The sequence below is a fragment of the Athene noctua genome, chromosome 35, assembly GCF_965140245.1.
Source record: "Athene noctua chromosome 35, bAthNoc1.hap1.1, whole genome shotgun sequence".
Classification (NCBI taxonomy): domain Eukaryota; kingdom Metazoa; phylum Chordata; class Aves; order Strigiformes; family Strigidae; genus Athene; species Athene noctua.
The window spans coordinates 1149330-1173353 of NC_134071.1; the positions used below are offsets into that span (position 1 = coordinate 1149330).

At 55.9% G+C, this 24024-nt stretch overlaps 2 protein-coding genes across 3 annotated transcripts in view; one reads left to right on the forward strand and one right to left on the reverse strand.

Moving 5' to 3' along the window:
* On the forward strand, nt 1–22626 carry ARHGAP35 (Rho GTPase activating protein 35). Of its 2 annotated transcripts, XM_074930831.1 has the most exons (8): nt 1–74; nt 1414–1440; nt 8047–11975; nt 16394–16538; nt 17960–18037; nt 18355–18486; nt 18768–18873; nt 18988–22626. In XM_074930831.1, exons 3-8 carry the CDS (start codon nt 8280–8282, stop codon nt 19361–19363), a joined length of 4533 nt encoding a protein of 1510 aa, XP_074786932.1. In that variant the 5' UTR covers nt 1–74; nt 1414–1440; nt 8047–8279; the 3' UTR covers nt 19364–22626. The 2 variants fall into 2 exon arrangements, with proteins under 2 accessions (XP_074786932.1, XP_074786933.1); XM_074930832.1 differs by lacking the exon at nt 1414–1440.
* TMEM160 (transmembrane protein 160) overlaps nt 22350–24024 on the reverse strand; it is a 2176-nt gene continuing 501 nt past the window's right edge. The window contains exon 3 of the mRNA XM_074930835.1: nt 22350–23738. Coding sequence (XP_074786936.1) covers nt 23521–23738 — 218 coding nt within the window. The 3' untranslated portion in view covers nt 22350–23520. The remainder of the gene's footprint in view (nt 23739–24024) is intronic.

The window sequence follows — 24024 nt, forward strand, 5'->3', positions numbered from 1 at the left end:
CGCCGCCCCGAGGGGGGACATGGCGCCGCCGCCCGCCGCCCCCGGCCCGGCCCGCGGCCGCCGCCGCCGTCACGGTAAGGAGCGGTCCCGTGGTTCCAACACCCCCCCCCCTTCCCCCCCCCCCCAACACCCACCCACCCCCCCCGAGTGGGAACAATGGGGCCGCCCCACCCCCGCCGGCCGCCGACCCGCCGGGCCAGCCCCCAGCCCCCGCGGGGGGAGCCGTGCGGGAGCGGGGCCGCGGCCTGCGCGGGGGGGCTCATCCCCGGGGGGGAGACACACACCCCTCCCCCCTTCTTATAGGGGAGGGGTCGAGGCAGGGCAGACCCCCCCCCCCGCCCTGAGTAGGGGAGAGGGCAGAGGTGGGGGAGACCCCCAGGGGAGGGGGGACGCCCCCCCCCCGCCTCGCTTTGAGGGGAGGGGGGACCCCCCTCATCCCCCTTGGGGGGGAGGCACACCCCCCCCCCCCAAAACAAGGGAGGGGGAGAGGGGAGACCCCTTGGGCCCCCCTAGTTAGAGGGGAGGAGGGGAGACCCCCCCCCCTCTTCTTAAAGCATCGGTGACCCCCCCACCAGCAAGGGGGTGGAGGGAGGGGGGGGGAGTGCAGGATCCCCCCCAACCACTAAAGAGCTTGTGGGGCGCTTCTCCCACCAGCCCAAGGCCCCCCCTTTGCAGTGGGGGGGGTTTGCTCAGCAGGGCGAGCCCCACTTTGAGGGGGGGGGTGGTGATCCCCCCCGATTATTTGGGGGGGGGACGTGTAAGGCCAGCATCGCCGTCCCCCCAGATTTTGCCCCTGTGAAGGGTCTCGGGGTGGGGGGGCTCCCCCTTGGTGGGGACAACCGCTGCACCCACCTGCCCCCCCCCCCGAGCGGGGGCCAAGCCCTAACCCCCCCCCCCCCCAAAAAAAAAAAAAAGGAGAGGAGGGGGGTGTCTCCTCCCCCCTGCACCCACAGACCCACAGGGTGATTTTCAGCGTCCTCTGCCTTTTCGGGGTGTCCTGTGTGTCCCCCCCCTCTGTTGGGGGGGGTAGTAACCCCCCCCTTTCCATTTTTCCGGCCTGTTTCTAAAATCTCCCTCCGCCAACCAACGTTCCTCCGGTTTTCCCAGCGACGGCCGTGACACCCCCCCAGAGACGAGGTCGGGGTTCGCCCGGAGCCGCCTGCTGGCAGCTGCCCCCCCCCTTACCCCCCCCCCCGCAATTAAAAAGCCCCTTTTTATTCGTTAATAAATTGACGGCGCCGGCTGCGGGCCGGGGAAACGGTTAAAGCCTTCGCCGGGAGATTAAGCGCCGCACAATGATTCTTTATATTTGGGGGGTTTTAACGGAAACGGGAGCTTTGATTTCTCGATGGTGATTTTTATTATTTTATTTATTTTTTTTAATTTTTTAATTTTTTTTTTTCCCTCTTCCAGGAGCTGCCGTACCCGCACGAGCCGCCGGTAATTGGCGTTTAAATCCGCAGAGATAAAGACGGGCCTGACGCGCGCTCGGGCTGGCTGGTGATGTAATTTTTAATGGCCAGAATTCATTGATTTTTCACTTTCTCCCCGCCGATGGGGTTGCGGTGGGGGGGGGGGGGGGGTGTGAGGGGGGAGCCAGATTGGAGAAACCGCTTGATTTTAAAATTAAAACCCCCCAAAAATCGCGCTGAGCCAGGCGCCGAGGCTGCCTGCGCCAGGGTTCCCGCCGCTTTCCTTATTTCTTCCCAATTTGGGGAAGCTTAATTAGGGTAACGCGCTTCGTCGGGCTTTGGGGAAGAAATTTAAATATTTTTTAAATTTTTTTTTACTCCCCCCCCCCCCCTTTCCCAGCCACATTCCTGGATGCTTTGGGGCAGCGCCGCTCACCTCCGAGCTTTGGGGAGCTTCGATTTTTTTTTTTTTTTTCTTTTGCCACCTTAAAATTTATTTTTTTTAAAAGGCTGTCGCGGTTCTGAGCGGCCCAAAACATCCAATTTTAGGACTTTTCCCTCCTCAGGCGCTCGCGTGTCTCCTCGTGCTGCCGCGGGGGACGGGATTTGGGGTGTCCAAACCGGGGCGTCTCCCGGGGCGGAGGGTCGGTCTCTGCTCTCCAGCTCTTCCTTCCTCCCCACACCCGCTTCGCTTTTCTGGTTTTTACTCTTTTATTTTTATTTCTTCCCTTGCCCCACCGGCCTCGGTTCCCTCCCGCTGTCTCCCCGGCCATGTCTGCTCACCCCATAATTTTGGGGTAACTTTTCTCACAGGGTGAACCCCCTCGTTTTGGGGTAAACTGGCTTGATTGGGGTTGGGACGGCAAGGCCTCCGCGTTGTTCTCGAGGAAACCGGATTTATCGCGCTCGCGGGTGGGATTTGGGTGTGTAAAAGCGGTTTTTAGGGTGATGCCGGGTTTCGGCGCGGCCACGCGGGAGGTGACGCTCGTGTTTGTGCTGGGTTCGAAGCCTAGTTAGTCATTTTGTAATCACAGCTGGTTTAATTGGTTGGCCGGCTGGGCTGGGACCCAACGGTTGGTCTTTGCTCCTTCGCTGAGGGAACTCCACAACTTTGACATCCTTTGGCCTTGTCCTTGCTGACTCATTTGGACGTTGCCCCGGTTTCTTTATTTTTTTTTTGACACTGAGTTCCGAGTTCTCTGGCTGTTGGGGTCGGCTGAGTAACGCTCCGGTACCTTCTCGTTGAGGTGGGCGGTGACAGAGCCGTTAACTACCCGGCGTGGGCAGGGTGGACGGCTCCATTCCCGCTGCGGAGACGTTTCCAGTTGGGTTTTGCTCTGGTTGGGTTGAACGTTTCTGGTGCTGTCAGTGGCAAGACACTGGGAAGGGCCCCGGTTGGTCCGTAAATGTTGATATATCTCAACGTACGTTGACTCCAGTCAACGGCAAAGTGTCCCAATGGAGACCAGTAACGAGCAGTGTCCCTTGGTGGTCCATACTGGGACCAGTACTGTTCGATATCATTGGCGAAGTAGATGGTGGGATTGCAGGTGACACCGTTGACTCAGGGGAAGAGCTGCTGTCCTGAGGGAGCTGGAGACGTTGGCCACCGTCAACCTTGGGAGGTTTGACAAGGCCAAGGGCGAGGTCTTACAGGTGGGAGGGGGAAGTTCCCCGTCCCGGTGCAGGATGGGGGATGGATTGGACGGACGGTTGGACGGACAGATGGTTGGGTGGATTGACGGACAGATAGTTGGGTGGTTGGACAGTTGGATGGTTGGGTGGTTGGATGGATGGACAGTTGGATGGTTGGACGGACGGATGGTTGGGTGGATTGACAGACGGATGGATGGTTGGACGGACGGACAGTTGGGTGGTTGGATGGATGGACAGACTGATGGACGGTTGGGTGGATGGTTGGGTGGACGGACGGACGGATGGTTGGGTGGACGGACGGACGGACGGATGGGTGGGTGGACGGACGGATGGGTGGGTGGACGGACAGTTGGGTGGTTGGACGGACGGATGGGTGGGTGGACGGACAGTTGGGTGGTTGGACGGACGGATGGGTGGATGGTTGGGTGAAGGGCCAGTGCGGGGCGGCCCCAGCACAGCATGGCCAGGGACCTGCTTGAGCGGGTGCAGAGGAGGCCATGGAGATGGGCCCAGCTCTGCTAGGGAGCACAGCCGGGGAGTCTGGGCTGGACAGGAGGAGGAGGAGGAGGAGGAGGAGACCTCCTCGCGGCCGTTGGGGGCTTCAAGGGGCTGGGAAGAAAGATGGCGAAGACTTCACCAGGGTCTGCGGTGACGGGACGAGGGGCAGCAGCTCTGAACTGCCTGCGGGGAGGGTCAGGGTGGGCACGGGGGAGAAACTCTTTGTGATGAGGGTGGGGAGATGCCGGAGCAGGTCGCCCGGAGGAGCTGTGGGTCAAGGTCAGGTTGGACGGGGCTGGGAGCACGGTCTGGCGGGAAACGTCCACGCCCACGACAGGGGGTTGGGCTGGGTGGGCTCTGAAGGTCCCGTCGACCCAAACCCTCCGATATTTCTGTATGTAAATATTTAAAAGTCCCTGCGTGTTCCACAGCGGTCTGAGCCCTCGCGAGGCTGTGGGCGGAGCCAACAGCTCAACCCAACGGCCCCTTCCTTTCCAACGGCCCCTTCCTTTCCAACGGCCCCTTCCTTTCCAACGGCCCCTTCCTTTCCAACGGCCCCTTCCTTTCCAACGGCCCAACCCAACGGCCCCTTCCTTTCCAACGGCCCAACCCAACGGCCCCTTCCTTTCCAACGGCCCAACCCAACGGCCCCTTCCTTTCCAACGGCCCAACCCAACGGCCCAACCCAACGGCCCAACCCAACGGCCCCTTCCTTCCCAACGGCCCCTTCCTTCCCAACGGCCCCTTCCTTCCCAACGGCCCAACCCAACGGCCCCTTCCTTCCCAACGGCCCAACCCAACGGCCCCTTCCTTCCCAACGGCTCAACCCAATGCCCCCTTCCCAACAACCCACCCCAAAGCTGGTTTCTCCCCTTCCTCTGCCGTCAGAGTTGCTGACCTTGACCGTCACGGGGGGGGGGGCTCATTTATGAAACCCCCCCTCATGAGGAGGCTCCCACGCGTTTATCGGGGCCACATCGACGAGTCATCGAGGCAACTTTCAAACACCTGCACGAGGAGCAGCGGCGCTTAGTTGAGGATTTTTTTTTTTTTTCTCCCCGCTCTGTCGTTTCGATGTGGATGACTGCCCGGGATGATTCTCTTACGTATCCTCGAGGGGTGTTTATCTTTTCCTTAATGTTGCAATGTTTCCTTAAGGATGCACCTTTGTGATGGGAGATGCTCCCGGTTGCTGCCGCCTCATTGCAGAAAAAAAAACTTTGCCCCCTCCCGTTTTGAGATGCTGTTTAACCACATCTTTATTTTTTTTTCCACCCCCCTCCTCATTCCTTTTCCCCCCTCAAGGTGCCGCATAGCTGCTGATTCTTTTCGCTTCTGCGCAGTCCAGCTTCTGATTTAGAGCCTTGACTTGTTTAATTTAAACCGGTTATACAAAACGCTCAGTTTTCTTAGAAGTATCAACTTTTGGGGGGGTTCTGGGTGCGGGACGGAGAGGCTGCATGATCCAGCCGCTCCGTGCCACAGACGAGGCGTCAGCCAGGACGGGGCTGCGTCCCCTCAAACCCTCCACACCCCGGCTTTTAATTTTCTCGGATTTCCCAGTAAAACCACCAATTCTGCCGTGTTTGTACCCCCCAACTTGGCGCGGCGCAGAGCACTCGGCGCGGGTTGAGGCGGACAACTATCCCGTCGACCCGGGGAGAGCCATGACAAGGAGGTCGTTCCCCTCGAAATAAATTTTAAAAAGCGCTCAAACCCGGCCTGGCAGCCTCGGCGCCGCCCTCGGGCCTTTTCGAGCCTCCAGCTGGAGTTTCTCCTCCCGCAGCACCCGACGGGGCCTTCGTGACCCCGGCAAGCGTTGCAGTGGGCATGAAGAAAGCTTTGTCTCGGGTTTAACGGCGGTGGGGAAGCTGCTTAATGGAACGTGCTGTTAATTCTGGGGCTGTTGCGACACACGCACACGGGGAATGCCGGGGCCGCGCGAGCTGTCGCTGCTGTGGCTGTGGCCGAGCCCAGGTTTCAGGTATCCGGGGGTGGAAAATGCAGGATTTTTGTCTGGTTTTGTTTTGTGGGGTTTTTTTTTCCTTCTCTTTGGGTCTGCTGCCAGCTTCTTAAGAGGAAACAAGAGCTAAATTCCCCTCGCTTTGCTAGGAATTAACAGAGCGGGTCCCTTCTTCTTCCTGGTCCTCCCAGCTGGACTTTGTGGCGTAAATGAGTAACTCCTGACTCAGGGATTTAGGGGAGAAAACGAAAGCGAACGCCGTTTGACACCGGGTTTCCCCTTCCCGTGCCCCGAGTGAAGGAGAAGGGACGTCGCTTCGCTGAGCCGGACGCGGAGCTGCAGGCACCCCGAAACCCTCGGCGGGGTGGGTGCCACGTTTTTCAGTGGCTGCTGGGTCGGAATCGGGGGGTGGGTGACGCCGGCCCGGTCCCTCCGGCTGCTTTCCCGGGCAGAAAACCCCCGGGGGAAAGGGGCAGGTCGCGTCCGCTGGCCACGGCGGATCCCACTGCGCCTCCCAAAACCCCCTTCGCCACCGCTGCGCCTCCAAACCTCGCATCTCTTGTTATTATTTTTTTAAATATAAATCAAATTTTAAAGGTATGAAGCTGATCCACTAAGGGAAGTAACTCTCAGGACTCGCCTTGGCGATTTTTTGACCTGTTACCCACGTCGAATTTCGTATCATTTTGGCGTGGAACCCCCCTCGCTCAGACGTCCCTGCTGCTTTTTGCCGGAAATGCTCGTGCGAGCGGCCGCAGTGCGAAGCCCGAGGAGCTGCCTCTGCTGGAATTGGCTTTTCCTCACAAAACATCCTTAGAAATGCTTTTCCAACCCTGTATTCTTCCAACGGAAGAGAAACCGGCAGCTAAAGCGAACAGAAAACCTGAATTTCACCCAATCCGTCAGAAATTTGTCGGATGATGCTGCCTGGCCCAGCGGCGCCGTGTGATTTATTAATAATTTTCCCGCTTTGCACCGAGGATTAACGCGCCGCATCCTCCGCGCTGGCCCTTCCTACCCCTCGTCGGACGCTCATTTTCGGCTCGGTGGCTCCGGGGGGGTTTTTATTTTTTTGGCAGAAAATTGGGGAAGCCGGGGAGAGGCTTCCTTGTGCTGCATGACCGGGGGATAAGCCCATCTGTTGCACGAGATTAAGCGTTTCGGACCCAGATGGTTAAAAGCTTAAATCGATCTTTGCAAAGATCCAAACGACCCATTTCAGGGACTTTTCGGCACCCGCCCGGCCTCGTCCTCCTCCAAAATGGAGAGAAACGATGAGGATCGGGCAGAAGGAGGCGTGTGAGAGGCCTCGAGCCTCGTCCCGCCTGGCGAGGAATAACTGCCTGCCTTCAAACGGAGCGATGAGTAATTACCTGAAGTAATTAAAGGCTCGGCGGCGGTTCGGCAGCATAGTTGACATTGCAGCGGTGCCGCCCTGTCACCGGCCGGAGCCACCAGCGACCTCCCCGCGAGAAATAACGTGGGGAAGAGCTCGGGGTTGGCAGATCGGCGCTGAAAACGCCCGAATTCCCGCGTGGCCTCGGGTCGCAGGTGTGACTCCATGGGGGGGGGTTTGAGATCAAGTGAACGCCAGGGAAGGAGTTTTTAAATTTTTTTTTTGGAAGCAAAGCGCCCGACCTTTGATTGAGTCTGAGCACCTGGAAGAGCTGCCCCTGCCGGGCTCCTCGGCTCGTTCCGCCGCCGCACACGAGCGCGTTGGGGTTTTGCCGGAAGCCACAAACTCACCCGCTCCGGGGTTGGGAAGGAAACCATGGCAGGTGCCGGGCTGGAGCATCACAGGAGGGGTTGGTACCGAGGGGACCTTCTGCACCCACCCAGTCCAACCCCCCACCACGGGCGTGGACCGTGCTCCCAGCCCCGTCCCACGTGACCTTGACCCGCAGCTCCTGCGGGCGACCTGCTCCGGCGTCACCCCGCCCTCGTAATTCCAGGAGGGATAATTAGTCTCATCCCTCCCTCCAGCGCCGTTCCCTCTGGGAGGACTTGCTGTGGGTTGACGCTCCGGGCGTCTCCTCAAGGCTTTCCCTGGAGCTTGCGCTCTCTTCCTTTTTTGTTTGTTTGTTTTTAAACAATTCTGATCTTCTTAGACCTGGCCTACCTGCAGGGCACGAGGAGGTAATCTCCATGGGGCATTAAGCCGGCCCTAGGCTTGATCTTAACTCAAAAGGCAAAGCGGAGATGGGACGATTTGACTCGTTTTCTTTTCAGCCTTGGATCTGAAACCCCCGCAAAGGGAACCCGGCTCCGCCGCGGGTCCCCCCGGTTCTTCCTTCAGCCGCTGACCTGTTTGTCTTGGGGGGGCGGGGGGCGCGGGGGGGCGGCCCGTGACCTTGATCTGCCTCAGCACCGTGGGGCTCATGGTTTGCGCCGATGGGGAAGCCATGCCCATGGCGGCGTCTAAAACAAAACTGGGAGGAATTGAATCCATTTGGGCTTCCCGAGCTGAAACACTGACGCTTGTTTCTTGTTGTTATTTTTTTTTTTTTTTCCTCCTAGGGGGAAACGTCGGACACCCAACGACGGGGACCGGCGAGAACTGAAGCGCTGCTGGTAGGTGCAGGATGGGGACGACGAAGTTCACGGCCCCGGCACCCTGCCTGGCTTGAGAACCGTCGCCCCGCGTCCCCCCCCCCGCCCCGTCCCCCCCACCCCCCTCCCCGGCTGCCGAGCGGCTGCCGGGAGCCTCGATCCTCTCGGAAGCGGTTTGACTGGGACAGGATGTGCGGACGATGATGATGGCAAGAAAGCAAGATGTCCGCATTCCCACCTATAACATTAGCGTGGTGGGGTTGTCCGGGACGGAGAAGGAGAAGGGGCAGTGCGGTGTGGGGAAATCCTGCCTCTGCAACCGCTTCGTGCGGCCCAGCGCGGACGAGTTCCACCTGGACCACACCTCGGTTCTCAGCACCAGTGACTTTGGGGGAAGGGTGGTCAACAACGACCATTTCCTCTACTGGGGGGAAGTCGTGCGTTCCCTGGAGGACTGCGTCGAGTGTAAAACGCACGTGGTGGAGCAGACGGAGTTCATCGACGACCAGACCTTTCAGCCCCACCGCAGCACGGCCCTGCAGCCCTACATCAAGAGGGCTGCCGCGACCAAACTGGCGTCGGCTGAAAAGCTCATGTACTTTTGCACTGATCAGCTGGGGCTGGAGCAGGACTTTGAACAAAAACAGATGCCGGACGGAAAGCTGCTGGTGGATGGCTTCCTCCTCTGCATCGACGTGAGCAGGGGGATGAACAGGAACTTTGACGATCAGCTGAAATTCGTTTCGAATCTTTACAATCAACTGGCGAAAACGAAAAAGCCCATCGTGGTGGTGCTGACCAAGTGCGACGAAGGCGTGGAGCGGTACATTAGGGACGCGCACACTTTTGCCTTAAGCAAAAAGAACCTCCAGGTGGTGGAGACGTCGGCCAGGTCCAACGTCAACATCGACCTGGCTTTCAGCACCTTGGTGCAGCTGCTCGACAAGAGCCGGGGGAAGACGAAAATCATCCCCTACTTCGAAGCCTTGAAACAGCAAAGCCAACAGATCGCCGCGGCCAAGGACAAGTACGAGTGGCTGGTCAGCCGCATCGTCAAGAACCACAACGAGACGTGGCTGAACGTCAGCCGCAAGATGCAGTCCTCCCCCGAGTACCAGGACTACGTCTACCTGGAGGGGACTCAGAAAGCCAAAAAGCTGTTTCTGCAGCACGTCCACCGCCTCAAGCAGGAGCACATAGAGCGCCGGCGGAAGATGTACCTGGCCATGCTTCCTCAGGCCTTGGAGGCCCTCATCCCTGACCTGGACGAGATCGACCACCTGAGCTGCGTCAAGGCCGAGAAGCTCCTGGAGACGAAGCCGGACTTTCTGAAATGGTTTGTGGTCCTGGAGGAGACACCCTGGGACGCCACCGGCCACATCGACAACATGGAGAACGAGCGAATCCCCTTCGACCTGATGGAGACCCAGCCCGCCGAGCAGCTCTACGAAGCTCACTTAGAAAAGCTGAGGAACGAGAGGAAAAGGGCGGAAATGAGAAGAGCTTTCAAGGAAAACCTGGAGACTTCCCCTTTCATCACGCCCGGGAAGCCCTGGGAGGAGGCGCGCAGCTTCATCATGAACGAGGATTTCTACATGTGGCTGGAGGAGTCTATTTACATGGACATCTACAGCAAGCACCAAAAGCAGATCATCGAAAAGGCCAAGGAAGAGTTCCAGGAGCTGCTCCTGGAGTACTCGGAGCTGTTCTACGAGCTGGAGCTGGACGCTAAACCCAGCAAGGAGAAAATGGGTGTCATCCAGGACGTGCTGGGCGAGGAGCAGCGGTTCAAGGCGCTGCAGAAGCTGCAGGCCGAGCGCGACGCCCTCATCCTGAAGCACATCCACTTCGTCTACCACCCGACGAAGGAGACGTGTCCCAGCTGCCCCCTCTGCGTCGACTCCAAAATCGAGCACCTGATCAACTCCCGCTTCATCCGGCCCTCGGAGCGCAACCAGAAGAACTTGCTGTCGGACCCCAACATCGACAGGATCAACCTGGTGATCCTCGGCAAGGACGGGCTGGCGCGCGAGTTGGCCAACGAGATCCGGGCGCTCTGCACCAACGACGACAAGTACGTGATCGAAGGTAAGATGTACGAGCTGTCCCTGAGGCCGATCGAGGGCAACGTCCGGCTCCCCGTTAACTCTTTCCAGACGCCCACCTTCCAGCCTCACGGTTGTCTCTGCCTTTACAACTCAAAGGAGTCGCTGTCCTACGTGGTGGAAAGCATCGAAAAGAGCAGGGAGTCGACCATTGGGAGGAGGGACAACCACTTGGCCCACCTTCCCCTGACGCTCATCCTTGTCAACAAGAGGGGGGACACCAGCGGCGAGACGCTGCACAGCCTGATCCAGCAAGGCCAGCAGATCGCCAGCAAGCTGCAGTGTGTCTTCCTCGACCCCGCCTCCGCCGGCATCGGCTACGGCCGGAACATCAACGAGAAGCAGATCAGCCAGGTCCTGAAGGGGCTGCTGGACTCGAAGCGCAACTTAAACCTCGTCAGCTCCACCTCCAGCATCAAAGACCTGGCCGACGTGGACCTCCGGATCGTCATGTGCCTGATGTGCGGGGACCCCTTCAACGCCGACGACATCCTCCTGCCCATCCTGCAGTCCCAGACCTACCGGCCCTCGCAGTGCGGCTCCAGCAGCTCCGTCCTCCTGGAGCTGGCCATCGGGCCGCACAAGAGGCGCGTGGAGCTCTCCCTCCTCTCCTACCACTCCTCCTTCAGCATCAGGAAGAGCCGCCTGGTCCACGGGTACATCGTCTTCTACTCGGCCAAGCGCAAGGCGTCGCTTGCCATGCTGCGCGCCTTCCTCTGCGAGGTGCAGGACATCATCCCCATCCAGGTGGTGGCGCTGACCGACGGCTCCGCGGACATCCTGGACAACGACCTGAGCCGAGAGCAGCTCACCGAGGGCGAGGAGATCGCCCAGGAGATCGACGGCAAGTTCACCACCATACCCTGCAGCCAGCCGCAGCACAAGCTGGAGATTTTCCATTCGTTCTTTAAAGACGTGGTGGAGAAAAAAAACATCATCGAAGCCACCCACATGTACGACAACGTGGCCGAGGCCTGCAGCACCACGGAGGAGGTGTTCAACTCCCCGCGGGCGGGCTCCCCGCTCTGCAACTCCAACCTGCAGGACTCGGAGGAGGACACCGAGCCCCCCACCTACAGCCCTTTCCGAGAGGACACGGCCGTGCCCGCCCTGCCCAAGGACCACTCGAAGCTCTCCATGGAGCTGGAGGGGAACGACGGCTTGTCTTTCATCTCCGTCATGAGCACTTTTGAGAGCAAGCTGAACAACAAAGTACCTCCCCCGGTGAAACCAAAGCCCCCCGTGCATTTTGACATTACCAAGGGGGACCTGTCATACCTGGAGCAGGGGCACCGCGACGGGCAGCGGAAATCCGTCTCCTCCAGCACCTGGTTGCCCAGCGACTGCTTCGACCCTTCCGATTACGCCGAGCCCATGGACGCCGTGGTCAAACCCCGAAACGAAGAGGAGAACATCTACTCCGTGCCTCACGACAGCACCCAGGGCAAGATCATCACCATCCGCAACATCAACAAAACCCAATCGAACGGCAGCGGCAACGGCTCCGACAGCGAGATGGACACCAGCTCCCTGGAGCGGGGCCGCAAAGTCTCGGCCGTCAGCAAACCCGTCCTATACCGGACGCGCTGCAGCCGCCTGGGCCGCTTCGCCAGCTACCGGACCAGCTTCAGCGTCGGCAGCGACGACGAGCTGGGCCCCATCCGCAAGAAAGAGGAGGACCAGAGCTCGCAGGGCTACAAAGGCGATAACGCCGTCATCCCCTATGAGACGGCCGACGGGGAGGACCCCCGGAGGAGGAACATCCTGCGCAGCCTCCGGAGGACGACCAAGGTAGGTCGGAGGTTGGGGTGTGGCACCGGGCGCGAGGCCCGGGTGGGGGCAGCGGCTCCTGCCATCACCTTCGCAGCGTTTTTCACGTATTCCCCTGTGGATTGAAGAGAAGGATGGGGGCAGAATCTCTCAGTTCTATATTTTTTTTACTGTGCCATTCCTCTACCAAAATCACCCCCGGCGCTTCCACCGCGGGTGTTGGGCTCTGGCAGCTTTATCCCCATGACACACCTTGGGGAAGGGTCGTCCCACGCGCGGAAGCGTTGACTTTGGAGCTACAATTAACCAAAAAGTGGCTGTTTTGAAAGGGGCCTTGCAAATTTTCTTTAACACGGGTGATCGAGGTAGAGCCGCTCGGCATAGAGTCATTTAAAGAGATGTGTCCCACTGGAGAAGACTCCGGTGCGTTGAGGACGTGGTTACAATGTTGACCGGTGCCGCTCTTGGGTGGCTCTTCTCAAGGTGGACACATCGTGGTGTCGCGGTTCTCCAAACCTGGCTGTAAATCCACCGGGATTCAGCGCAATGGCGGGTCTCTGGTCTGTAGAGGGGAAAAGCGGTTTTGGACGAGCCCGCCCGGTCGAGGTGCCGCGTGGTTGAGTGGTCTTTGGAGTTCTTGGCCAACGGTTGGCGTGCCGACGGTCAACCGTTGGCACGCCAGTGGCCGATGGTTGGCGCGCCAAATGCTGACGTTGTGCCAGCGGTCGATGCACTGAAGGCCAGTGGTTGGCGTGTGGACAGCTGGCGGTTGGTGTGCCGATGGCCAACAGCTGACATGGCAAACACCAGTGGTTGGCGTGCCAGATGCCGATGACGGGCCAACAGTTGACATGCTGATGGCTGATGGTTGGCAAATGGAATGCCGACGGTTGGCCCACCGATGGCCAATGGTTGTTGAGTCGAATGCCCATGGCATGCCGACGGTTGGCCTGCCGATGGCCAATGGTTGTTGAGTTGAATGCCGATGGCATGCTGACGGTTGGCCCGCCAATGGCCAATGGTTGTTCAGTTGAATGCCGATGGCCAATGGTTGTTGAGTTGAATGCCGATGGCATGCTGACGGTTGGCCCGCCGATGGCCAACAGTTGGCCATCAAACCCACGCAGCCCTAAGCGTGCCGTGGTGGTGTTGGGCGTGTGGTGGGTGCCCTGCCTGCGCCGGGGCAGCCATCTTGGCTCAGTGGTCCAGGGGCGTGAAAGGGCTGGTGCTGTAGCGTGGTAGAAGTGCACGCACATGTATGGGTGGGAAATGCAGAAACGTACAGCGCACACGCGTGGCAGATACGTGGGTGCTGGTGTGTCACACGCTACACACGTGTTACATGTTGAATGTACACAGACATCACACATCATACATACACACGTGCACAAATACCTGCTATATACATCTCGGAGTGCACATACACGCTATATACATATAGAAATGCAGACATACACACTATGTGCATGTAAATGCACACGCTATGTACATATAGAAATGCAGATACAGCTGCTGTGTACGTATATAAATGCACACATGCTATATACATATATGAATGCATACGTTATACATGCTATATGCATGTAAATGCACATATGCACACTATGTATTTACATAAATGTATCTATACAGGCTACATCTATATAAATACATACATAGACATGCTATATACACGTATAAATGGACACTTGCATGCTATACACATGTAAACGGACACTTGCATGCTATATACACATGTAAACGGACACTTGCATGCTATATACACATGTAAACGGACACTTGCATGCTATATACACATGTAAACGGACACTTGCATGCTATATACACATGTAAACGGACACTTGCATGCTATATACACATGTAAACAGACACTTGCACGCTATATATATGTATAAACAGACACATACACACGCTGTATATATATAGAAATGCACATACATGTGCTACATACATCTAGAAGTGCACACATACACCATATATACATACAGAGATGCGCACATGTATATACATATAGAAACACATAGATTATACATGCTACATGTGTATATAAATATATACGTTATATATGTGTGGAAACGCACACACATGCTATGTATGTGTGTAAATGCATATATACATGTAGAAATGCACACACATGCTATGTGCATGTATAAATGCCCATACACCTATGCACACGTGTACATACACGCTCTGTACACACGTTTGTGTGCACATGTATGCTTGCACATGTGTACATACAGGTGTGCACACGTATACACGTATTTGCACACATTATACACCCGTATGCATGCTCACACGTCTACACACACATGCGCACACACACGCATCCACACGCCTGCGTTTTAGCCTCAGATGTTATACACACGCGTGCACAGGTTATACACATGTGTGCACCCGGCGTGTACACGCTCCACACACGCGTGTCAGCCCGTGGGGGTGGTTCCGTGTGCGAGGAAGAGGAGAGGTGGGAGGAGGAAGGGCTGCGGGGGCTGCGCTGGCCCGGCAGCGCCGGACTTCCTGCGTGGAGCCGCCTGCCTGCAAAACCCATCACGGTAATTAAGAGGCGTTAATTAACTTCCCCTGGAAACAAAAGGGACGGGCGGGATCCGCCGGGCAAGGAGTCCCGGGAGCTCCTGCCCGCAGCGTCGCTTCCTCCGGCCGGATGCTCCCGCTCGCTGGGCGGCGCTCGGGCTCTGGGGAGTCGGCTGGTCTCGTCGGAAAAAGGGGTTTCGAGGCTCCCCCCTCAAAAACCAGAGGTGTTTTGAGGCTCCCCCCCCCCCCCCCAAATGAGGTGTTTTGAGGCTCCTCCCTCAAAAAAAATGGTTTTGAATCTCCCCTCCCCCCTGAAAACAGTGGTGTTTCAAGTCTCCCCCCTCAAAAAAACAGAGGCGTTTTGAGGCTCCTCCCTCAAAAAAAGGTGCTTTGAGGCTCCCCTCTCCTCAAAAGAGGTGTTTTGAGGCTCCCCCCCCAAAACAGAGGTGTTTCAATGCTCCTCCTCAAAAAAAGGTGTTTCGAGGCCCCCCCCCCCCAAACAAAAGCGGTGTTTCAAGGGCCCCCCCACAGCTCCTCACCAGCTTCTCCCCAGATTACCAGTCCCGGGTGTCCGAGGCCACCGCGCAGACGCCCCCCACCGCTCTCCCCCGAACTCTTCCCCCGCTGCCGCCCCCTCGGCTTCTCCCGTTTTCCCGTCGTTCCCTTCTGCCCCTGGAGCGGGATTTTTCAGCGAAACTCCCCCCAAAACGCCCGTGTGCCGCGTTACCGGGGCTGGGGCGAGCGATAACGGCAGCTCCCTCCCGAAACGGGGTACAACAGCGGCGCTGTCGGGCGCCACCGCCCGCGCGGAGCGGGGCGCGTCGGGGTAAATCCTGATACGCCGGGACAAACGTTAATGATCGGCGTAATTAACGCGTCTGGTAAGGAATAACGTGGGGGGACAGGCGATAATCCGGCGGCACAAATAACGGTAGTTCTTCGGAATCGGTAATTCCTTGGAATAAATAATAATAGTTTGTCGGAATCAATAATATTAATTCTTTAGAATAAGTAAAAATAATCCCTTGGAGTAAATAATACGGATTCATTTGAATAAACTGTATTAAATCATTGGAATAATTAATAATAATTTATTGGAATAAATAATGATGATTATTTGGAATGAAAAATAATGATTTAATGGAATAGTTTATTTGATTGAATGATGATGATTCCTTGGAATAAATAATATTAATTCCTTGGAATAAATATTAATAATTTATTGGAATAAATAATGATAATTCATTGGAATGAGCAATACTGATACCTTGGAATAGGTGATAATAATAATAATTTATTTGAATAAATAACTAATTCCTTGGAATAAATAATACTGATTTATTGGAATAAGTAATACTAATTCCTTGGAATAAGTAATACTAATTTATCGGCATAAATAATTTATTTGAATAAATAATGATAATTCCTTGGGATAAGTAATACTGATTTATTGGCATAAATAATAATCATTTATTTGAATAAATGATGATAATTCCTCGGAATAGATAATAATAATAATAATTTATGTGAATAACTAATTCCTTGGAATAATTAATACTGATTTATTGGTATAAATAATACTAACTCCTTGGAAGAGATGGTGAATGTCCTGACAAACTTCTCCCGTCTGGACTCGGCCCGGGGCAGCTCCGGGGGGATTTTCCTCGCGCTGCCCCCGACAGCACTGGGGGGCTCCGGGCGCCGGGGTCCTGGGCCCGGGGCTCTGGGGGGTGTCCGGGGGGCTCTGAGGGTGTCCAGGGGGTCTCTGGGGTTGTCCGGGGGTCTCTGGGGGGTGTCCGAGGCACTCTGGGGGGTGTCCGGGGTGCTCTGGGGGGTGTCCGGGGGGCTGTGGGGGGCTCCGGGGGGTGTCCGTTTGCTCACGGGGACCCGCCGGCCTCTCTCCCCAGAAACCAAAGCCCAAGCCGCGTCCGTCCATCACCAAGACGACGTGGGAGAGCAGCTACTTCGGGGTGGCGCTGAGCAGCGTGGTGAGCGCGGAGAGACCCATCCCCGTCTTCATCGAGAGGTGCATCGAGTACATCGAGGCCACAGGTGAGCGGCGCCCCCCGGCCCCGTAACGGTCACGTTAACGTAAAACGGTCATCATTTAAAAAAAAAAAAAAATTTAAAAAAAAAAACCGGATTTTTAATTTTTTTGAATTTTTAAATTTTTTTAAATTCAGGTGGGAATTACTATTTTTTTTTTCCTTTCATTTTGGGCCCACCTGGCGCCTGCCCCGAGCCCTCGGGCCGGCACATTGCTCCCCGTTGTTAACACCAAAATAACCTCAGATTGGGTTTTTTCCTGCGGTTTCCCCCCGCCGGGCTCCAGCCTCCCGTGGCGCAGGTGCTTCCCCTTTCTCCAGGTTTTATTATTTTTTATTTTCTCTTCCCCGTTGGCAAAGCCGCTGCCGCGTCCAACACAACCATCCGGTGCCCCCGGGAGGGGCTTCCTCTTCGGGGAGACGCTGGGGTTTTGTTGTTTTTTCCCCCTCTACGTTCCTTTTTTTGGGGCGAAGTCGCTGAAGGGGCTCAGGGCGGCACCGGGCGTTGGGGGTAAATCACCCGAAATCGGGGCCGAGGCCTGGAGGAGCCCTGTGGGAAAACAGGGCGGGGAGGTAAAGCAAAATAAATGGGAATCGATAGGTAAATAGGAATTGATAAATATCAATGAATAGATAAATATCAATAGTTAGGTAAATATAAAGAAAAGCGTAATTATAAAGAGGTAAATATAAATGTATAGATAAATAAAAAGAGGTAAATATAAATGAATAGATACATGAGAAATAGGTAAATATAAAGAAAATTAAATATAAAGACAAATAAAAAAGGGAATATAAAGAAAAATATAAATAGAAAAGGAAACATAAAGAAAAACAAATGTAAATAGAAATAAAAAAGGGAGCAAAGAGAAATAGGAGGGAAAAATATGGGGGAAAAGGTGAAATATGAGGGAAAAATATGAGGGAAAAGGCAAAAACCGAGGGAAAAGGCAAAAACCGAGGGAAAAGGCAAAAACCGAGGGAAAAGGCAAAAACCGAGGGAAAAGGCAAAAACCGAGGGAAAAGGCAAAAACTGAGGGAAAAGGCAAAAAACGGGAAAATATAAGGAAAAAGGTAAGAAAAAAGCTAAATATAAGGAAAAGTAAATATAAAGAAATAGATAAATAGGGGTGAGAAGTTCTTCATGGAGTTCTGGGCGGGTTGGTTTGATTTTGACATTGATTGGCTGTAACTCCAAATTTTTGAATTTTTTTTTTTTTTTAATAAAGTAAGTAATCCTTGCGGGGCGCCGGGCGTTAAAAGATAACAAGGACGGAAAGTCCTGGCGGGAGGGTTCAACCCGGGGTTGTCCCCGAGGGGCGGGACCTGGCGGCGCGGGAGGGGTTGGGGGTTTCGGGGAGCAAATTCTCTGGGTTTCGGGGGCGGCGGGGGGGTCCCGGCCCCCCCTGCACTGGCGTCTCCCCGCAGGACTGAGCACTGAGGGCATCTACCGCGTCAGCGGGAACAAGTCCGAGATGGAGAGTCTGCAGCGGCAGTTCGACCAGGGTAACCTCCGCCGCCCCAAATCCCTCCTTTTCCACCCCAGAATCCGGCCTCCTCAATCCTCCCCCCTACACCGCCCCCATTTTGAGGCCGAAAACCACCGTTTCGGCGCGTTGAACCCCTCTTTAATACCGACGTGCCCCGCGACTCCGCCCCCTCACCGTTTTGGGGCCGTTTTACCCGTTTTCCTGCCCCTCCTTCACCCCCTCCCGCGGCGGAGTTCAGCTCCTCCGCAAAACGGGGCCCTCTCGGCTTTCCGGGCCGCGACCACGAGCCCGGGGCTGGGGGGGGTTAACCCCAAGAGTCTCCCCCCCTCGCAGATCACGGGCTGGACCTGGCCGAGAAGGATTTTACCGTCAACACCGTCGCTGGCGCCATGAAAAGTTTCTTCTCGGAGCTGCCCGAGCCCCTGGTCCCTTACGCCATGCAGGTGGAGCTGGTGGAAGCCCACAGTGAGTACACGGTGGGGGGGGGGGGTCCCGGCCCTCCTCGCGCCCCCACCCAGCCCCTCTCCTCGTTAATTCACGTTTTCAGCCCCCCCCCCGCCGTTAACCAACGGCGTAAAAAAAACCGTTTGCGGAGGCGCCTCATCCCCGTTCGATCTTTGGGAAAAGCAACAATCCGACACCCAAAAAATCCTTCCGCTGAGAGAAAGAATCCCCAGGCGAGCGTTTCTCATTTATTTTTTTAATATTTTTTTTTTTTGCCCCCCCCCCCCCCCCCTTCCCGGCAGAAATCAACGACCGGGAGCAGAAGCTCCACGCGCTGAGGGAAGTGCTGAGGAAATTCCCCAAGGAGAACTACGAGGTCTTCAAATACGTCATCGGGCACTTGAATAAGTACGGTTCGGGGTTCAGGGGCTTTGGGATACCCCGAAATCCTCCGGAACGACGGCGGGGCCGGGGCGTGGGGGGGTGTGGTGTGTGCATCCACCATTTTGTTTCTCACCTCAGGGTCAGCCACAACCACCGGATCAACCTGATGACGAGCGAAAATCTTTCCATTTGCTTCTGGCCCACCCTGATGAGACCCGACTTCAGCACCATGGACGCCCTGACGGCCACCCGGACGTACCAGACAATCATCGAACTCTTCATCCAGCAGTGCCCCTTTTTTTTCTACAACCGGCCCATCCTCGAAGCCCCCAACGCCGCTCCCGGGTCGCCTTCCTCCGCTGCCGCCCCCCCGGCCGTTCCCGGGGTCCCGTTTCTCCCCGCCGCGCCGGCCACGGCTCAGCCTTCACCCCCCCGGACGCCGCCGCCATCGCCGCAGTCGCCCGTCCAGCCGCTGCTGCCGGCCCAGCTCCACGCGGAGCAGCACACGCTGTGACCTGGCGCCCGGAAAATACGAACCCCGCTTCAAGAAAAGAATAAAAAAATGAAAAAATAACGACGCGACGACCGGAAAAACAACAACAACAAAAAAAAAAGACATAAAAAAAAAAAAAATAAACAAGAATCTGAGTCCGGGGCGCCTGGTGGAGGCGGGCTCGCTCACCCCGGCACGGATTTGGGGTCCCCGGGAGGATTTATTTGGGGTTTTCCCACCCTCGCATTTGGGCGAGGGTGGGCGGGCGGACGCTCCTGCAGCTGCTCCTGGATTTTGGGCGCCACCGAAGCCGCTGGAATCCGACGGGATGCGGCCGGTGAATCGCCCAGCGCCGCCTGGAGCTCGGCCTGAAGTGGCCCAGGGCTCGGCTGAGGTGGTCCAGCGTAGCCCAAGGCTCATCCGACGTGGTCCAGTTTATCCCAAGGCTCATCCAGCGTGGTCCAGCTTAACCTGGGGTTCATCCAACGTGGTCGAGCTTACCCGGGGCTCATCCAACGTGGTCCATCTTAACGTGGGGCTTATCCAGCGTGGTGGATCTTAGCCCAGGGCTCATCCAGCGTGGTCCAGCTTAACCGGGGGCTCATCCAGCGTGGTCCAGTTTAGCCCAGGGCTCATCCAGCGTGGTCCAGTTTAACCTGGGGCTCATCCAACGTGGTCCAGCTTAACCTGAGGTTCATCCAGTGTGGTCGAGCTTAACCCAGGGCTCATCCAGCGTGGTCCAGCTTAGCCCGAGGCTTATCCAGCGTGGTCCAGTTTAGCCCAGGACTCCTCCACCGTGGTCCAGTTTAGCCCAAGGTTTATCCAGTGTGGTCCAGCTTAGCCCGGGGCTCCCTCAGTGCCCCCCAAGACTCCCCATGATCCCCCCCGAGGCTCCTCCAATGCCGCCTGGTGCATCCTTGGAATTGTCCCAGGACCCCCCTGGGGCCCCCCCCCCCCTTCCACCCACCCCCCAAAACGCCTTTGGGGGGCCCCGGTGGTGCCTTTTGGACCCCCCCCCACCCCCCGTTTCAGCCCCTCTCCAGGGATTTTGGCATCAAGCACTTATTGGGGGGGGGGGTGGGACTGCTGCTCCCCCCCCCACACACACACACACTTTTTTTGGCTGGATTTGGTTTTTTTCACCAGAAAAGCCGCTGCTGATTTTGGGGAGGGGGGTGACGGATTTCGGTTTGGGGAAGAAAAGCTGGAATTTGGCTGCGGCGAGGACGCCTGAGGGCGGGGAGGGGGGGGGCGGGGGGTTCACCAGGATATCTGGGTCCTCCCCTGCTCCCCTCCCCCCGCCCCCCCCCCCCCCCGCCCAGTCCCGGGGTGGTTTTAAACTGGATTTTGATGGTACAACTGGGAGAGCAACGGGGAAGGCTCCCGCCGCCCCTCCTGGGTCTCTTCGCACTTTAAGACACCCCAAAGTCCCCCCCCTCCAGTGACAAAAACAGCCCAAACCCCCCCCAAAAACACCTGTCGTCCCCCCCCCCCCCCAGGGAGGGGCTCCTCTGGTCCATAAAAACCCTCAAAAAGGGCTTTTTTCCCCCCAAATTCTCTAGTCTCGTGCTTTAAAAACAGAAGTGTTGGTGTAAATAGCGGCCACCGGCTTGGTTTTGGGGGTTTTTTTCTAAAAAAATAAAACTGGCCAAAAAATCCCCGAAAAGACGAAAAAAAAATAAAGCCCAGAAAAGTAGGGGGGGGGAAAAAACCCACATTCTCTCCTGGGGAGGTTTTTTGGCCATTAAAAAAAGGGGTTTTGGTGCCTTTCGGTGCGGCCGGAGGGGCCTTTCCTGGTTGTTTTTTTTCGGTGCTGGTGAAGGGCTGGGGGAAAACCAGGCAAAATCGGGCAAAACTCAAAAACCGGACGCATCGCTGCTTCTCCCCTCCCCCCCTTCCCTCAAGATGGGGCAAAACACTACATTTTAACCATTTTCCCCCTTTCCTGCTGCCACATCCTCATCACCCGCCGCATCCCAGTGCGGTTTTGGGACAGAACTCCCGATTTTGGGGATTTTTTTTTCCCTGTGTATTTAGGTTTTCCTGTTAGGTTGATCCCTCTTTTTTTTTTGTTTGTTTGTTTTTCTTTTTTTGTTTTGTTTTTGGGGTAACTCCGTGACACAATAGGAACGTCGTATCAGAAAATAGTAGTTTTTAAAAGCAGGACGTAAGTTATTGTTTAAATAATAAATGTGATTTTTTTTTTTCTTCCCCCCCCTCCTCCGCTGTACATTAAAAAAAAAAAACAAACCAACCACCCAACCGCCAAAAAAAAATTCATTTTTAAGCGAATCCTCCACAAGAAAAAAAAAAAAATTGCATTTTTGGGGTCTTTTGGGGGGTTTTCCGCTGGCGAAGGAGCCGCCGAGGGAGCGACGCCGGCGCTAACGGTTTTCTTTGTATTTTTAGGGCCTAACAAACCTCCGCCCCGTAGTTCTTGGTGATAGACGTTGCCTTTTTCTGCTTCTTTTAAAGACGTTTTTAACAATTTGTGGTATTTTCCAGGGCCGATGCGATTAGTGCATGAAAAAAAAAAAAAAACAGAAAAAAAAACAACAAAAAAACAAACAAAAAATAATGTTTAACGCTCGGGGGGGTCCAGCCGGGCCCTTTTACTGCTGAATTTAAAGAGAAAAAGAAAAAAAAAGAAGGAAGAGAAAAAAAAAAAAGAATAATTTTGGAGTTGCTGCAGAGTTTGTGGGTCCTGGGGATGGGGAGGGAGTGTGCAAACTGGGAACCAGTTACAAACTGGGCTTCGGGGACTGGGAGCAGGTATCAGCCTGGGAACTGAGAGCCTCAAACTGGAAACCAGTTGGAAACTGGGATTCACAGCCTGGGAAATGGTGGCAGACCGTCCGCTGCAGTGTGCCCGGTTTGAGGCAAAACCCCCGAATTTTTAGGTTTAATAATCAGAAATTTGGGCAAATCAGCTGCAAACTGGGAGGGGGGGGGGGGGCGGGTTTCCTTTTTCCTGGGGCCCCTGTGAATGAATCGGGGACAAACTGGAACTTTTTCCACCGTTTTTATTTCCCGGCCGGTCTCCTCTGCCCCGTTTCCCCACACCGACCGCGGGGGCTGCAAATGAAAGGGGGCTAAAACCACCCATTTCCGCCACGGCACCGGAATAAACTGATTTTCTAGTCAACCCCCTCCCCAAAGCGGAGCCACCTGGAGGTAAATTTCGCCCCAAACCCCCATTTTTCACAGCAGGAAGGAGAGTGCAAACAGTGGGTGCAGCAAATGCCCCAGGAGGCTCCTGACGCCCCCCCCCCCCCCCCCCCAGGGCAAGCAAATAAATACAAAGCAGCCAAAACTGGGGGGTTTTGTAGAAAAAAGAGTGCAGGGGAAAGGGGGAAGCAATCCCAACCCTGGGGGGGGTCTTGGATTAAAATCCAATTAAATTGGGGTTTAATTGGATTTTAATTCAACCTCCCCAGGGTATTTGCAATGCCCCTGGGGGGGTATAATCCTCGTGGGGAATTTTAATTTTCCCGGGGGGGGGGGTGGATTTAACCTTCCCAGGAGCAGTTTTAATCCTCCAAAGGGAGTTGATCCCCTGGGGCGGGGGGGCGGGCTTTTAATCCTCCTGGGAGGAGAATTAATCCCCTGGGGGGGGTGTTGATTAACCCTCCCAGAAGGGTTTTAATTCCCCGGGGTGGGGGGTGCGAGTTTAATCTTCCCAGGGTGGTTTTAATCTTTCCAGGAGGGTTTTAAATCTGGAGAGGGGGCGGGGGGGGGGAGAGATAAATCTTCCCAAGGAGTTTTTTAATCCTCCCTGAGAACTGAGGAGGGGGTTTTCATTCTCCCGGGGGGGGGGGGGGGGGGGTGGGTGTTAAAATCCTTCCAGGGGGGTTTAATCCTCCTTCTGTGGGTTTATAATCCTCCAGGGGGGGTTTATAATCCTCCCAGGGGGGTTCTCCTACTAGGAGGGGGTTTAATCCTTCCGGGGGGTGTTTATGATCCTCCCTGGGGGGGTTATCCCACTAGGAAGGGGTTTATAATTCTCCAGGGGGGGTTATCCCACTAGGAGGGGGTTTAATCCCCCCCCCAGGCTGGGTTTAACCCCCCTGCGCTGTTTATTCCCCCCTCCCACTCAGTCTCCAACCCCCCAGAGGGTCTTTCCCTCACCCTCCATCACCACGGGTGGGGGGGGTCCCCGTTGTGTCCCCCCCGCCCCATTACTTTTGGGGGGGCTCCTCGGGGACGATCTCCACCTCCAGGCGCCCGACGTAGAGCGAGAGGGCGCAGAGCCAGAGCAGGGCCAGGAGCGCGGCGGCGGCGGCATTGGCGGCGGCCGTGGGCGCCGGCAGCATCATGGGCCGGCGCAGCAGCACCAGGTTCACCAGGTACGAACCCGCCCCGTAGGACACGCACAGGCCTCCCAGGATGAAAAACCCTGAGAAATAAATACATTTCATTAAAAAAAAAAAAGAAAAAAAAAAGAGAAATAAACCCCCACCCCGAACGAGCTTAGGCAGAATATTTTGCGGGGAAGGGTGCTCCCCCCCACAGTGGAGTTTTTTTTTGTTGTTATTGCCACGAGAAACGAGTGAAATTGGTGAAATGAGGGTCCTAAGAGGAAGCAAACATTAAAATGGAGGAAACAGCCCCAAAATGGGCACCTGGAGAGGGGGCAGGAGCGGAAGGGTGCCTGGGACTCGGGGGATTTTAGTTGGTTTTGG